The sequence below is a fragment of the Polypterus senegalus genome, chromosome 12 (genome assembly GCF_016835505.1).
Source record: "Polypterus senegalus isolate Bchr_013 chromosome 12, ASM1683550v1, whole genome shotgun sequence".
Lineage (NCBI taxonomy): Eukaryota > Metazoa > Chordata > Cladistia > Polypteriformes > Polypteridae > Polypterus > Polypterus senegalus.
Window position 1 is genome coordinate 61,885,904 of NC_053165.1, and position 16,264 is coordinate 61,902,167.

The 16,264-nt window shown below is 36.4% G+C and overlaps 1 protein-coding gene across 2 annotated transcripts in view; it reads right to left on the minus strand.

The window, feature by feature from the left end:
- ube3b (ubiquitin protein ligase E3B) overlaps positions 1-16,264 on the minus strand; it is a 39,731-nt gene that overhangs the window by 4,003 nt on the left and 19,464 nt on the right. The window contains exons 18-28 of one of the 2 annotated variants that reach the window (XM_039771806.1): positions 16,137-16,236; positions 14,272-14,391; positions 11,789-11,965; positions 11,551-11,661; positions 11,116-11,253; positions 10,777-10,842; positions 6,872-6,930; positions 6,579-6,761; positions 5,669-5,780; positions 3,818-3,910; positions 256-1,178 (exon numbers count right to left, since the gene is read on the minus strand). In XM_039771806.1, the coding sequence (XP_039627740.1) occupies positions 987-1,178; positions 3,818-3,910; positions 5,669-5,780; positions 6,579-6,761; positions 6,872-6,930; positions 10,777-10,842; positions 11,116-11,253; positions 11,551-11,661; positions 11,789-11,965; positions 14,272-14,391; positions 16,137-16,236 (1,351 nt within the window). In that variant the 3' untranslated portion in view covers positions 256-986. Of the gene's footprint in view, positions 1-255; positions 1,179-3,817; positions 3,911-5,668; positions 5,781-6,578; positions 6,762-6,871; positions 6,931-10,776; positions 10,843-11,115; positions 11,254-11,550; positions 11,662-11,788; positions 11,966-14,271; positions 14,392-16,136; positions 16,237-16,264 lie in introns of those variants that run through there. The other variant, XM_039771808.1, reaches the window with a different exon arrangement.

Sequence of the window (16,264 nt, forward strand, 5' to 3'; positions counted from 1 at the left end):
CAATGAAGATTCCTCCATCATTCCTGCTAAAACATTTTTTCTTCTTTACACACCTTACACTTCACACATTGCTTGCAAATGCCCATCACTCTGTTTCACTTCCAAAGGGTCAACACGCAATGTTCAAAAGCAGGCCAGCATTGCAAGCAACGAAAAAAAGAGTCAGCCAGCTTTGTGATTTAACCACAGCTTCTTTGCTTAGGCAAAGTGGGATGAACTCAACGGCACATAGGGGAAGTGGGCTAGAATCTGCTGACTTAAAGGAATATCACTAAGGAATACCCAGGATTTAGGAAAACTAGATTAAATTAGTGGCTTCAATGATAGGTTTTAACTTCTTCAGACAGAGGACTGAGGTATCATCATACAGTACTGAGTAGTGTACACTTACTTGGAAATGAATGGGATCACTCACTTCCAAGTTGGTATGGGGTATCTGTGTGGGTAGAAATATTTTTGTGAAAACAAAAGCATAAAAAACACACTTTTTCTTGTAAAACACCAAGCCTCCCACAGAAGATTGTCCCCACATGTAGCATAGTTTAATCCAACAGTGTGTCCACCAGCTCCCACCTGCTGCAAGAACCTGGATCTGGGTATCAGCTCTTCTAGTACTTATGGCCCAAAGTCTTTACTATATGTTTGTGAATTTGGAAAATGCCTGAATTTCACAAGATACATATCTGTCCTTTAGAAGTATCTGTTATGGGTAGGAGGACTGTGGGGCAGTGTCATCAAGCCCCTGCACCAATGGAACCTCAAACAAGGCTGCCACCTATCAGCTTGTCAAAACACCGGAGGGGAATGCCCAGCACACAGCTAGTCGACCTCCAGCAAGTCTCATCCCATAGGCAATTGAAGGAAAGTGACGCTTGTACGTCTTTTTTGCCGGCAACCTTTCACTCTGTGAAGGACAAAAGTGGTAAGCACAGGCTTGCCACTGGACTCTCGATTGTTCAGCACTGCTCCCTTAGAGTGGAACAGCACTATGACAACTCAAAGCCTGTGTTCATGCTGATGGCATAGCGCAGCTTATCACGCAGAATACTCTTCTTGCTGTAGTTGGGAAGCTTGAGCAAATTGAAGCATGTGGAAGAGGTGGGAAGACGCCCCCCTGGTTCTTTCTTACGAATTGTGAAGAAACCCCTGAGAACACTACCCAGGGTATCCCCCGTGTCCTGCAGAGATATGCAAAATAATGGTTACAGATAAAAAATTGACCACAATGATTTATATCATTTTGTGTATTACCCCTCCTTTAGTGTCTCTACTATCACTACAGATCTTGACCTGCTTTGCTTGTTTTGCACCCTAAAACTAAACAACCAGTCATATGCCTGTACAGATTCCTTCAGAGATTTTTTTTAACACTATGCATTTTAGCAGCACAAAAAGGTCTTAACTCAGTTATTCTGTCACTAAATCACAATTTCCTGTCCCACAGTCAAAGGGCCAGATATCAGTGACTGAGATTTAGAGTTAGTCTTAAAGCCAAAGCCACTACTCACGGTACATCATTGTTACTTGGCCCAAATTAAGCTGCAGGCACTCTAGCACTTGGTAGTGTTAGTGATCTTGATTCTTCTCAGCTAGTTAGCTCATCTGAAGAATTTCTGTAGTTTATTGACTTTGTTGTTTGGGTACAAGAAGTGGAACTAATTTGAATTAACATTAAAGTAAAAAAAATTACAAAACCAAATAGTTTACATGGTCAAAGGACAGTCGCCAGGTGGCCAGATTAAGTTCTTAAACTGCCTGCTTACTGATTAAGGGTGTCAAACAAAAAGGTATTTTTTTAGTATTTGGTACACTATATTAATCCCGGAGGGGAAACTGTCTTTTTGCATGACATAAAAAAAGGAGAAAACTGTATTTTAAAAGTCTGTCTGCAATTGCAGAAAAAGATACAGACCTGGGTGAATACACTCAGGTTACATGCTGTTCAAAAATTTTTTTTTTTTTTTTTGCTTGCTTTGCAAGAAAATGTTTTATAATAAAACTATATTGAAAAAGTGAAACATTTGTTAAGTAAAGAATGCTGTTTTAACAAAGGCTACATGACATTTTTGGCTACACAAGCCTGGAAGAGGATGACCATGCGTTAACACATTTATTCATCTACTTTTCTTTCTGATGCAAGTCAATTCCCTCCCCAGTTAAAACTGCACACCAGTTGTTATGTTTCTCAAATGTTTTTTAATTGTGTTAAAATGTTTTCCAGTGTGGCTACAAATTTAAAGAAAAGGTCTGGTATTTTTCAAATCCAATTTATTTTTATAATCATGATATACAATAAAATTGCCATAGGAAATTGTGTTCTTAAGTGTTTTTTTCTTACCAATTAAAAAAAAAATGCAAAGCCCATTTTTGTGAATTAAAATGGAGTCTACAGAGCATCAGTCCAAATGTGAAAATAAAAGCCAAAAAATGTCACTAACACTTCTGCTTCAGTGCGGCAAAGGTTTTTAATTAAACAAAACATGCTTTCTGAGTTATTTATGTTCATGACGACAAAAGGAAATTTGGCAATAATAAGGTTAATAAAAAATTCTTGGCACTGTTTTCCTGTGGTAAAGATAAGTTTCTATCCACTTGTCTGTTCACAGAAAACTGTTCAGTGTTTTCAAGTAAATTGGGAAATAAACTGGCATGAAACCACATGTGTGTCTGCTCTTCATACTCAGGTACACAGTATCACTGCTAAAAAAAGTGACAGATTACTTGACTAAATCCTACTTAAGTGCAGAAATGGCTCAAGTGAAAGAGCTATGAGAAACCACACCATGTGGGTCAAAGGATACTGTGGCAGGAGATAAGCAAGAAGGTGAAAAAAGCATAGTCAAAACTATTTTTAAAATGAAAGAATCTCACAAAAGTGATATGGAAAGACTGTTTCACAATGTGTGTGCAACCCTCCAGACACTGATGAATGCTTGAGAACATTGTTGGCTTAAAAATGGATATATCTGATAAGTTTTAAGGCTTTCTGTTTCTACATTTGGACTGAAGCCCATAGACACCATTTTAAACTACAGGAACAGGCACTTCACTAAAGAACACAATTTTCAGTGACACATTAATATATATCATGTCTGTAAAAAATTAACCAAATGTATCCTTTCATATGTAGGCAGCATGGTGTCGCGGCTGAGGTGCTGGCCTCTAAACCTCAAATCTGTCAGTTCAGAGCCTGGCGTGCATTTCCTGTGAAGTCCTAGGCAACTCACTTAACCCACCTGAGCTCAAACTGTGTGTATAAATACAGCTGTGCTATGGATCTATACTTGTAAAGTGGACTTGGATTAGCATCACTAGAGAAAGGCATTATATTATATAAAAATTATTTGTTTATTTGGATTTATTTAGCTAATTACTTTATTCAAACAGAGAAATAATGTAGTTTAGTGGATTCCATATTTCTAGTGTGAAATAAGTGATTATTGTGGGGTCACACAGGATCAGTGGTTAAGACTCAGCTGGTTACTTTGTGCTTTACACTATAACATATTTTCACCAAGAACCACTTTCCTGGATCCCTTTAAAAAAGTGAAACATGTTGTAGGTGTTTATTTATGAAATCAGCTTGAGAGACAAAGCAAAACGAAAAGTAATACTAGACAAAGAATTTTCCTTATTTTTAAAAATGTTTCTATTGCAAATGTCCTCCAATTCAGTGGAGAAAATATACACATCACACATAGAGGCCACCAGGAATGCATTGATTTAGCATAGACTGGGCCTCCTGTCTCTAGTTTCTCTTGCACTGCTATGGCTTCCATGTTATAACAGTAATTTGCCTGATTCTGTTTGGCCTTACCTGATCATCAGACACTTCTACGCAGCGAATGGAGAAGTGGGGCTTGAGGTAGGTGAAACCTAGTAGAGGAGGTCTAGAGCAGCTGGTGACAAACTAGAGTGAGAACGAAAGAAATTGTCATGTCACCAAACTTTACAAAAGTGCACAAAGTACATTATGTTCATTTATTAATTATATGTAACATTATTGATACTATACAGTCACATTGTCAAGTACTCATGAGAGACAGTTATGAATAAATCTGACATCAAGAGTCAGAGGCTAAATAAACTTTTCAGGTTTTTAACCATGTGCTGTAAAAACAGATACCTGCTTGCAAAAATCTGCACAAAACACAAGGAAAACAAAACTAATCAAAGTGTGCCTACTTGGGCCTTTTGTTTTTCAGTGTGGTGTAGCTGTCCACAATTGGCTACACATCTTCTTCCCTCATCCTCCATTTCTTTCTCTTGTGGTTGAAGTAGTTCTATATTTGTGGCCACTTTATTTATGCTTCATAAAGGGTCACCTGATTGGTTATGTTTGGAACTGTGCAGCTGAAATTAGGGGATAATCAAAGAGCCCTCTCACTTAAAAGGCACAGGCAGCATTATTTATAGTATAGGTAAGCGACACCCATCCAATTATCCTTGCCTTATAGTTCAGATGCTGCTTATCTCTACTTGTAGATTTTGGATAGTATATGGATGGACTACTTCCTCTAGCAGCCATCTTGTAGCCTATATTAGTTTCTTGGGGGTTTTAACCTTCAATGTGGTATATACCCTGAAATTTGCAATTTGAATCTCGTGCCCTTTCCATGTTATATAACTATCTGATACCTATAGCTGCTAGTAGCCCTGGAGTGTTTATGCAGGGATAGTCAAAATGCTGTGAACAATTTTAACACTTTCTTACAAATTAGAACAAATTCTAAAAGTGTGTAGAAGCCATAACCTGTGAGAGAATTGTGAAAATCCTCTATATTCTCTCTTTGAAATAATAAATTGATTGTCACAGCACAATTGTACTCTAGATTTGTAACAAAGTGTTAAACATTTTGCCTAAGCTAGCACAGCAGATGAAATATTTGGACTGTCCACTTGAGCTGCTTTCACTTTAGACTATTAATGCCAACAGCACTTTTACAAAAGCTGCAGTTTCAGTCTTCTTTTTTATCTCTTACATCAAAGTTCCATGGTATTTGTATCTCAAATAGGCACCCTGAATGAAAAATCACTTCCCTCATACTCTCTCTCTCTCTCCTTTTTTTAAAATAACATAAGGTGAGCAGTCAGTGTCTGAGTTTTATTCAGAATCTTGTTTGATGTGTTTTTACTTGATGCTATGTTACTGCATGGCACAATTTGATTTTTATTTTCCCTTTGAAATTACCTATTGTGGCATTTCATAACTGCATAGGCGGAAATGTACAAATCACCTCAGTAGAAGAGTTTATTTACTGCATATCCCTGCATATAGATAGTAGTCTTTGGGCGAAGCTGCTGGACACACTAGTAATTCGGGAGTACAAAACCTCTCACTAGCAATTTGAAATTTAGCATGAGTGAAATGAAGTGGTATGAATTATAAGACAATTATAAAAATGTGTAGGGTTTATCTCCTTAGAGAAGGCCATTTAAGTAGCTTGGATATATTAACATATTAGTCAAATCTCCATGCATAAATAAAACATAAAACACAACCTGCCACTGCAGCAACTAAAGATCCCTTAATAATGTAAAATTTCTTTAGTGAAGTCATGTGTACAGGGTGTGTGCATTTATTAGTAATTCTGTCATTTCTGCAGAACTATAATGTACAGTAACACTGATCAGCATCCTTTAGATGTTACCCATGCCAGGTTATTACCTTCAGAAACATGGCTCTTTCCTCTGGTGTAAAGTCATTAGCAAGGATGTCCCACAACCAGACGATTACCCGATGGCTGCTGTGAAATCCTCCATAATAAACAGTGTGCTTCCTATCAAATACACAAGAACTTGTCAGTGAATGGTCACTTGAATATTTATTTTTATCTCTTAATTTTCTCTCATTATCCTACTGTATGTACTGTAGTTAGTTTACCAAAAATAGAAGGCTAATGGTTGCTAACTTATCATTTCAGTATTTTTTCTGTGTGTAACCTTTGGTTAACATGTGTAACCATATTCTTGTTTCACAAGAGTTTCATTTTACATTACTGCAAATTCTGAAATGAACTAAAACATTTTTCTGTTTCTAGCTTAAAAGAATTGATGTAAATCAAGGTCTGACATCATCAAATATTAATCCTCTTTGTCAAAATATTACAGACTTTCTTTAAGGTTGCAAGAGAAAGGGCAGCTACTATTTCTATAAAGTTAATTTTCACAACCTATTAAAGGGCACATAAAAAAGCTTCATGTTACACTATGTTAATACTCAACACCATTTTCTTGAGCATCAACAACATTTCTAATATTTCTGAAACTGAGAACAAAGTTTTAAGTGAGGCAGACTGAGTATTCCGAAAAGCACAAACTAAAGCAATGGAACATTCCATTACTTCAATATTTGTCTAGTTGTCTATTAAAAAATTCACAAACGTCCTTCCCTTTATCTATAATTTATCTATACTTATCTATAATTACTTAAAACATTATTTTCTGATATAAATCTCACAAAGTCATAAATAACGCAAAACCCAAACTTCAGAACAAAGTGTTCCCAAGAACTAAGGTAAACCCTGAATTTGGGAAACAAAAAGTTACACTGGAAAATTGAGGATTGCCTGACGTACTTCAGGTCTTCCAAGTCAATCTCTGCATTGTCCCCAGAGATAAGCCGCTGCATTTCAGGCGTGGAAAACATACGCAGCCACTCAGGGTTTATGATGCAGCGGAAGCCATGGATGAAGGCATTGGTCTGTTCTTTAATCTGTGTACGCATCCGAAAATGGGCCATAAGGTGGATATAGCTGATTCTAAAGAAAAAACCCAAACAAGAGCTTACATCACTGGCAGTGTTAACCAAATACTGTTCTTAAAATGAGGCTTTTGAAACAAAACAAATGACTAAAAAAACAAATCTTACTTGTTCTCATTTGTGACTGGTATAGTTTTTCCTCCTGGAATAAGCTCATGGCAGACGAGCTAAGAAGAAAGCAGTATAAATAGGTGACTGCAGGTTGACATTTAAAGTAATCAAAAGTTATGCAAAATTAATTATAGTCATCTAACAAATAAAAATAGTAAAATATACAAAATTAACAGCTGTGCAGATTCTGAAAATATCTGTATAGTTATATTTTTGCTTTACATCTCTCTTTCGATATATCACATACACACACACACATTTTATATTATATATATATATATATGCATCCATTTCTTCAGGTTGTTGATGGCAAACAAGGCCTCATTCTTGACCAGGATCAACTCTGAGAGCAATGACTCAAACCGGGCTGCCGAAAGAAATGAGAACGCAACGTTATATTCACGGGTGGGCAGCACTGAACTCCTCGGCATCAGTTACAAATAAGGTATAGATGTGTGTGTTTATATTTATATATATATATATATATATATATATATATATATATATATATATATATATATATATATATATATATATATATTGTCACACACGTGTGCATGGGGGCAGCTGAAGGGCTTAGAAAATACTGATTATACATCTGCCCAGGGGAGCGGGTGCGCTGACGCTCTTTCTGAGTTCTCTGCAGGTCTTACCCGGGAAATCCCACCAGGAGCCGCCATTTCCAGGAAGGACACATCACTTCCGGTTCCGGCCCCAAGGATAAGGTCATTTCCTGTTCCGGCCCCAAGGATGATGTCACTTCCAGCTCTGGCCCAGAGGACGACATCACTTCCGCCCTCTGTACTATAAAGCCCACTGCCTTTGCTCTGGCAGGCAGTTCTGTTTTGGACTCTGTTGTGTAAACTTGACTATGATGTCTCAAGTACGTTTGCAGCCAGGAAACCGAATTAAACAGGTGACTGCCCCAAACCTTTTCACGCCTCAAGTCTCAACTTATTACAATATATATATATATATATATATATATATATATATATATATATATATATATATATACACACATACATATACACACACACACACACACACACACACACTGTGGTGTGAAAAACTATTTGCCCCCTTCCTGATTTCTTATTCTTTTGCATGTTTGTCACACAAAATGTTTCTGATCATCAAACACATTTAACCATTAGTCAAATATAACACAAGTAAACACAAAATGCAGTTTTTAAATGATGGTTTTTAGTCTTTAGGGAGAAAAAAATCCAAACCTACATGGCCCTGTGTGAAAAAGTAATTGCCCCCTGAACCTAATAACTGGTTGGGCCACCCTTAGCAGCAATAACTGCAATCAAGTGTTTGCGATAACTTGTAATGAGTCCTTTACAGCGCTCTGGAGGAATTTTGGCCCACTCATCTTTACAGAATTGTTGTAATTCAGCTTCATTTGAGGGTTTTCTAGCATGAACCGCCTTTTTAAGGTCATGCCATAGCATCTCAATTGGATTCAGGTCAGGACTTTGACTAGGCCACTCCAAAGTCTTCATTTTGTTTTTCTTCAGCCATTCAGAGGTGGATTTGCTGGTGTGTTTTGGGTCATTGTCCTGTTGCAGCACCCAAGATCGCTTCAGCTTGAGTTGACAAACAGATGGCCAGACATTCTCCTTCAGGATTTTTTGGTAGACAGTAGAATTCATGGTTCCATCTATCACAGCAAGCCTTCCAGGTCCTGAAGCAGCAAAACAACCCCAGACCATCACACTACCACCACCATATTTTACTGTTGGTATGATGTTCTTTTTCTGAAATGCTGTGTTCCTTTTACGCCAGATGTAACGGACATTTGCCTTCCAAAAGTTCAACTTTTGTCTCATCAGTCCACAAGGTATTTTCCCAAAAGTCTTGGCAATCATTGAGATGTTTCTTAGCAAAATTGAGACGAGCCCTAATGTTCTTTTTGCTTAACAGTGGTTTGCGTCTTTGCCCAGTCTCTTTCTTATGGTGGAGTCGTGAACACTGACCTTAATTGAGGCAAGTGAGGCCTGCAGTTCTTTAGACGTTGTCCTGGGGTCTTTTGTGACCTCTCGGATGAGTCGTCTCTGCGCTCTTGGGGTAATTTTGGTCGGCCGGCCACTCCTGGGAAGGTTCACCACTGTTCCATGTTTTTGCCATTTGTGGATAATGGCTCTCACTGTGGTTCGCTGGAGTCCCAAAGCTTTAGAAATGGCTTTATAACCTTTACCAGACTGATAGATCTCAATTACTTCTGTTCTCATTTGTTCCTGAATTTCTTTGGATCTTGGCATGATGTCTAGCTTTTGAGGTGCTTTTGGTCTACTTCTCTGTGTCAGGCAGCTCCTATTTAAGTGATTTCTTGATTGAAACAGGTGTGGCAGTAATCAGGCCTGGGGGTGGCTACGGAAATTGACCAGTTAGGTGATTTTTAACAAGGGGCAATTACTTTTCACACAGGGCCATGTAGGTTTGGATTTTTTTCTCCCTAAATAATAAAACCATCATTTAAAAACTGCATTTTGTGTTTACTTGTGTTATATTTGACTAATGGTTAAATGTGTTTGACATTTTTTGTGACAAACATGCAAAAGAATAAGAAATCAGGAAGGGGGAAAATAGTTTTTCACACCACTGTATATATATATATATATATATATATATATATATATATATATATATATATATATATATATATATATATATACATACATACGCACACACACACAGTATCCCAAAAAATGCACACACTGCCCGATCGTTTACTGGTGCTTTAGGGGTACAGCGTAGAGAAGAGCTGAGTGTCCATCGCATTTTGAAGTGTGACCATTGGAGAAGTTTTCTCGATCGTAAATTTAATTTTGCTAATTTTTACAAAACCTGGATACCTATTCCCGATTGATACCAATCTTTCCTACTTCTACAATATGTTTTAACTTCCTTTAAATTTCTCTCCAAATTAAACTTTTTTCAACCATGGCTGGAACAGAAATAAGACATGGTGGTCCCTTCTCTTGGTGTGTCAAGCACCCATCTATATACATATTACTCTATATTGTATAAATACAGTACAAGTAAACATACATTACATTAACAAATACATTAATATTATTGTATATATAGTTGACAACTGTCTTCAAGGTGACTCACAAATTTTTATAGCTCAAATACAATCAGACTAAGTGACTTGCTTAGGGTCATGCAGTCAGGAACAAGTGGGTACTAGACAGTCAGCTGACATTTGAAGGCTGTGGTGTAGCTCACTTTAAACTCCTGAAAATAAATACTTGTTTTCAATTATGACAGCCTCAACAGATTAGAAAGTTAGTTTGCCATAATGATGTAAATGACCGATCTTGTTAAGTGGGGAGGCCGAAAATCTTTCCCACTATATTTTCACATTTTGTCTACAGCAAGATAGCATGTAAATACTTGAGTTGAACAATATAACAATATTTAAGAATATATAAAGGAGAAGAAAGTGTTTATGTAGGTCGGTGTTGGGAATGCATTGTAAACGTTCTTCTCACTTCCAAAGTACAGAACCAAAGCCCATTCTATCTTACCTTAATTATACAGTGGCAATGCCCGTCTGTTAAGTAAATGCATGTGGTTTTCTGAACACTCTGTGACTTAAGGGTATTAGATGTCCGGAAAGGCCTTATATGCCTGGGGAGGGTCAAACTGACGTCATTCTTACAATTTTACCTCTGTTTATGACTTCTGGATGACAAAGATGAACAAAGGAACTGGTTGAACACTTCTAGTTTTGTGTCATTCAATGCATCTCTTTCTAGCAGAATCAGAATGCATTAAACCTGTGCATACTGAGGAGTCTCTCTTAAGATGACACTGAGCTTATTTAAACCTTAATGAAACAAATCTTGTTCTTTTTTGAAAAACAAAAAATCCAACAAAGACATTACCTGGCCCATGACATCTTCATCATAAGACAAGGTCAGACCCAGGTCACTAACATCTCCATCATAACGCTAAAAGATAAAAGGTAAGATTCTAGTGAGAACCCTTGTGAGTCGAACCCTGTCTTAATTACTGTCCGTTTCTAGTATAAAATCGTGTTCTTTAACCAGAAGGATCAAGCAAAGATGACTTACAATTAATATCAGATTAATACTTAACCCTTAAGGGAAATTCATAGGGACAACATACACGAATGTATTTTCACACTACAAATCAGAATATTAACAAATGTCTGTTTGGTTTGTTTTGATAAACAGAAAAGTATAATTTTCACAAAAACATGCCTTGATTGAAGTCAAATTTTTATAGAATTCAGAGTCCAGTGATGGAAGCTCATCTATTGAGCTGTAGAAGGTACTGTGATGATGCCCTAGGACTTGGCTCAAAAAGAAGGAGGCAAAAGGCACATCTACCACAATTCCCTAGAAAACAAAACAAGAAATACACTTTGAAATAAAGCAGCTCTTTGATCTTTAATGCTTGCCCCCAAGCCCCCCACCGCCCCAAAATTACATACATTACATACGTCTTCCACTTTTGCCACTGGTGCCAATACAATATTCTGCCTTTTCACTTTTACCCAGCAGTGGCCACTTTTTAGCAACTTTCTGGTGTGTCTTCATTTCAATGCTTCACATACTGAAAGTTTCGGATAATGTATACATAATCCTTTTAAAAAAAATCCCCCAACCTCAATTAGTAGTAACTAATCAGCATACCTCATAAATGGCTTTACCCAGCATTTTTCCCACAAATTCAAAAAGTTGCAGGTGATTCTCCTGGATGTTGGAGGTAGGAGAAGGATACAGTCTCTCATCCCCGCTTGTTGTCTACAAGAAACAAAAAACTTTAGTAAACTGAGAATGGTTGCTGCTATAATGTTTTTCAGCATCAATGGCTCAGAGTTATAAAACTCAAATAATTTCTAAAATTGCTCTAAAGTTTGGAAAGCTTTACCTTGAAGAGATTGAGAGCTGGATTAAAGACTTTCTTAATGATCTCTTCTAAAAACTCTTTAAAGACACCATCTTGATCAATCCCAGCCTCGTCTACCCCAAGGTCATTAACAAACTTCACTCTGATCACCCCCTTTATAGCTTTGGCTTGAAGTTTTCGTAGTTGTTCATAACCATCCTGGGGAAAAAGAAAAAGAGACACTATTTCCAGAAGTTCAGTTTCAGAGTACTACCAACATAGTACACTTGTATTTCAACTACTGTGTGTGTTTATTTTATTTGTTTTTTTTCTTCCTTGCCCGTTTCAAGGTGTGCAAGTATTACTTTTCTCCCATTCCCATGCTGCAACATTTTGAAAAATAGCATGTAATTTCACTGTTAACATCTCATTTCAATTCTAAGTGATGGCAAGATAAACTTAAAACTTAAAAAATAAATTTAAAATTTACTAAATTTCGGTAAAACTTTAATTTAGGTACTGCAAAAATGTATCTATTGCTAATTTACTCTTATTCAGCAAGACTTAAACAAAGGCTTCTTTTGGTCATCATAACATTTAAAAAAATATGAGTAGATAAGTCATTCATCTCTGCGCAGTGTAGCATAATGACCTGATGGTAAAATTACTCATTAATATGAAGAATTCAGAAGTCTTATACTAAATATGTAATATCAAGAGAAATGTGTCTTAGTTAAGTCTCCTCAAACCACTCCAAAATGTTTTATTAGTAGGTCACATTTACAAAGATGAATAAACACTTTACTAATGCTTTGTAAGTGTTATGAAGATGCAAAAAAGTGTATGTTAAGGTCTTGTTACATAAAAGTAAACTTATAATAGATGGATTTTTGCAGTACTGAAACTAAAGTGTTAACCAAATATATTCAAAAGCTGAAGGAGAAACAAAAATCACATTTAGCTGCATTGTTTTGAATCTGTTCTATTAGTGCAATTTGTTAAGTAAGGCATTATCTTGAGTAATATAATGACTCAGTGTTTCTTTGTAGCCAAAAGAGTTTAGGAAGACCATTTGGCCTTGGAAACATGGCACCAATAGCTCAGAAGCCAGTGGCTAAATTAGCAGTACATGTGCCAGTATCCATCTGTAGAGGTGGAAAAGAGGAAGTAAAAGAAGAATGAGAATCAAAGTGGCAGAAGGTGATTTGAGTTGATCTCATCTAAGCATTCCTTAGAAAGGCACAGAGTGGACAAATCAAATTTTGGTGTGGTACCTAACATAACTGGATAAACCTAGATGATAGCCATAAACTTACAGGGACAGACAGCACTAACCAGAAATAAGCAAAATGATAATGCTAAGAATTGAAAATGAAACCAACTGGCATGCAATGAAAACTGAATTTGATCTTCCAGATTATGGCATTTATAAATAGTGCATCAGTGGGAGATTAATAGCAGATTGTAAACACAAACAGGTACGGACAAAATGAAAAACATTAATACGTTAAATTTTAATTTTGAGTATTACAAGGCGCTCACAGTGAATAGTAGAAAACAGGAGTCTGTACAACATTCCAGTAAAATGACAAGATGTACAATTTTCTTAGGCATACATGGAGATGGTCCTGTGTGTTGAATTAGCCTGCAGCACAGACACAATGCAACTTGAGTTTTTAAAGCTTGTTCAAAGCTTCAGCTCTAGATCCCCTGGGTTTATCCGGCTATAGTTACTCTTACAAACACTACCTACCATACTGAATTTAACACAACTGAATATCTGAAAGCAGGCTAAATCTTTTAATTAACTAGAAAAAACATAAGCCTGGGAAAAGGTTAGGAATAGTAATGCATTTTTAAGACTCAAGAATTGCATAAACAATAAGGAATCATAACATTACATAACACTCTCAGATTCACTTAATCCACTTCAGGTATCCACTTGAAAATCAGAATGAAAGCAGGACCAGCTTTGGACAGGAACACCAGTCCATCACATGACCCACTCACGCTCACTCCCAGATTCAAACTTGCAAATGGGTTGTTTTGGTACACTGCGATGAGCTGACACCATGCCTGGGGTTAGTTCCTGCCTTGCTCCCTGTGTTGGCTGGGACTGGCTCCAGCAGACCCCCATGACCCTGCATTTAGAATATAGTGGGTTGGATAATGGATGGATAGATGTCTTTAAGGATATCGGAGGGATACTGGAGTACCCAGAAGAAATCCATTTATATTATACATGCGGAAAGCATGCATACTCAGCAAGGGCAATGACTATGAGTGGGACTTGAACCCACAACACTGAATCCATGCAGCAGCAGCACAGATCACTATGCCACTGTCCAGCCCAAATATAAGGAATCTATAAATTAAATCAAAAAGGTAACATAGGAAAATTTAGTCCCTCTTATAATTTCAGTGAAATGCTGTAAAGGGCCTAAATAAGTAGTGTACTCTTATTATGGTTGATATAGTATAGAAAAGAATTGCAGACTGCACAAGAGGACAGCCACGTTTAATACCTCCAGCATGCGGGAGCGTCGAATTGTAATGTGTGTAACGCTAGGAGAGGCTGAGCTTGTTTCCACTAGTCCCAAGGATTCCTTCTCCTTTGTGACGTTGTTACGGAAAAGTAAGACTCTCTAAAAAACAAAGGACAACAAGGTAATTAGATCTAGCAAACCTTTACTTGACAATTCTTATTTTCACACTCTACATGTAAATGTTGTACTCATTTAAAAATGATTATTCCATATTAAGAAGACATATATACTACATGTTGTTAAGTATAGTCTAGGAAAAGTATCCTACCTTCAGAACATCAAAAATAAGAAGGTGAATTTTATGTTTTAGACCCTTTGATGCCATATTTTGCTATTATTGTATGCCAATACAAAATGACTCAGAAAACATAATGTTATAACTGTCTATAGTGTTTCGTAGGGTACTTACTAGTTAAGTGACTTTTTTGGATTACACAATCAGACGAAAAAGCAACTTCATAGTTTCTCAACATCTAGGCTATAATGCTAGCCATGTACAACACATCAGCTTGACTGTAATGCTTTGTAATGAGTTATGTTACAGCAGAATTTCATACACAAATGTGAAAGCAATTTCACAAATTTCATAATATGTCAAATGTGGAGTACAATGCCAAAAAAGATGTTTATTGTGAGTCAGTATTATACAATTCTCCCCCAAAATCCTAATTCTAAATTAGTATAAAGTTAAGTGGTCTAACTAATTTAATTTCTGTAAAGTATATAACCCTTATGTCTACTAGCAGTGCAAATTGTTTTGTTCTAAGCCCTTCTTAGAACATGCAGGAGAAGCCTTAAGGCTGAGCTCTCACTCTCCACTGCGCCCCTTATAAAACCATCATACACTCCAACAATCCTTAAACCTCAAAATTTACAAAATGTGAAAGTTGCTTGATATTATTAAGATTTTTAAGAGATCTCTGTATTTCCAATGTATATTTCTGCACTCCTTGAACAACTGAACTCCAAATATAACCTCTCCTCAAAACATGTCTTTAACTACAAGCATGTTAGAGATTTTGTTAAAAGAAACCTGCCCAGTTTTCCTAACCTTTCTACAGCATCTTATATGGAGACATAAACAGTATCTCCAGACTTTTAGTTTCTTCAAAAGAGTGCATCCATATAGTAGAAAGCTGGAATCAGCACTGGGGAAGGGGCCTTTCAATTTGAATTAAAAAAAAATAATTAAAAAATTAGCTATCAATAAAATATGAGCCTAATCAATTTGTACTAAACACAATTTAAAATAATACATTGATTATATGTACCTCAACTTATCCCTAGATTTTCCATCATATACAATACCCAGGTTAAGATTCTGCTATTAAGCACTTCCCTTTTTCAGCCACATGTTCTGGGAGTATACTACAAAAAATCATATTAGAGTAATATAGTTTGCTTAATTTTCAGATTGCTGTAGATCCACAATGGTCCCTAACATGCTGACTCCTCTATTAGGAATAATTTCTGATTGGATTTCAGTGCTTAATGAATAATCCGTTATAGTATTTTATATTGCAATGCTAGGACATCATGCTTTCTTTCTCAGCAGGAAGTACCGTGACTCACCTACTAAAACGTGATGGAAAATAATTTTTTTTTGCTTTAAATTATAAAAACCGAACCTAATGTTAAAAAATTTTTTTGAGCTATTATTAATTTTAAAATCTGTCATTAATTAATTAAATTAGGTTTCTACTAACCATTGAAATAACTTTAAATCCATGACCGACATTTTTAAATGCACTGTATATCTGATTGATCAGTAATGGAATAATTGTAAGGCAAACTATAAAACAAATGAAGAAATGAAACATACACTTATTTCAACATGTGCTTACGTTTTTATGGGGAATGACATGGGGGATGTACTGTAGCAGCTGATGCGCTCGCTTCTTTCCTTTGTCCAACTCCTGGAACAGAATGCTGGGTTTGAGGTCCCTACATTGAAGACATTTAAACATTAAAT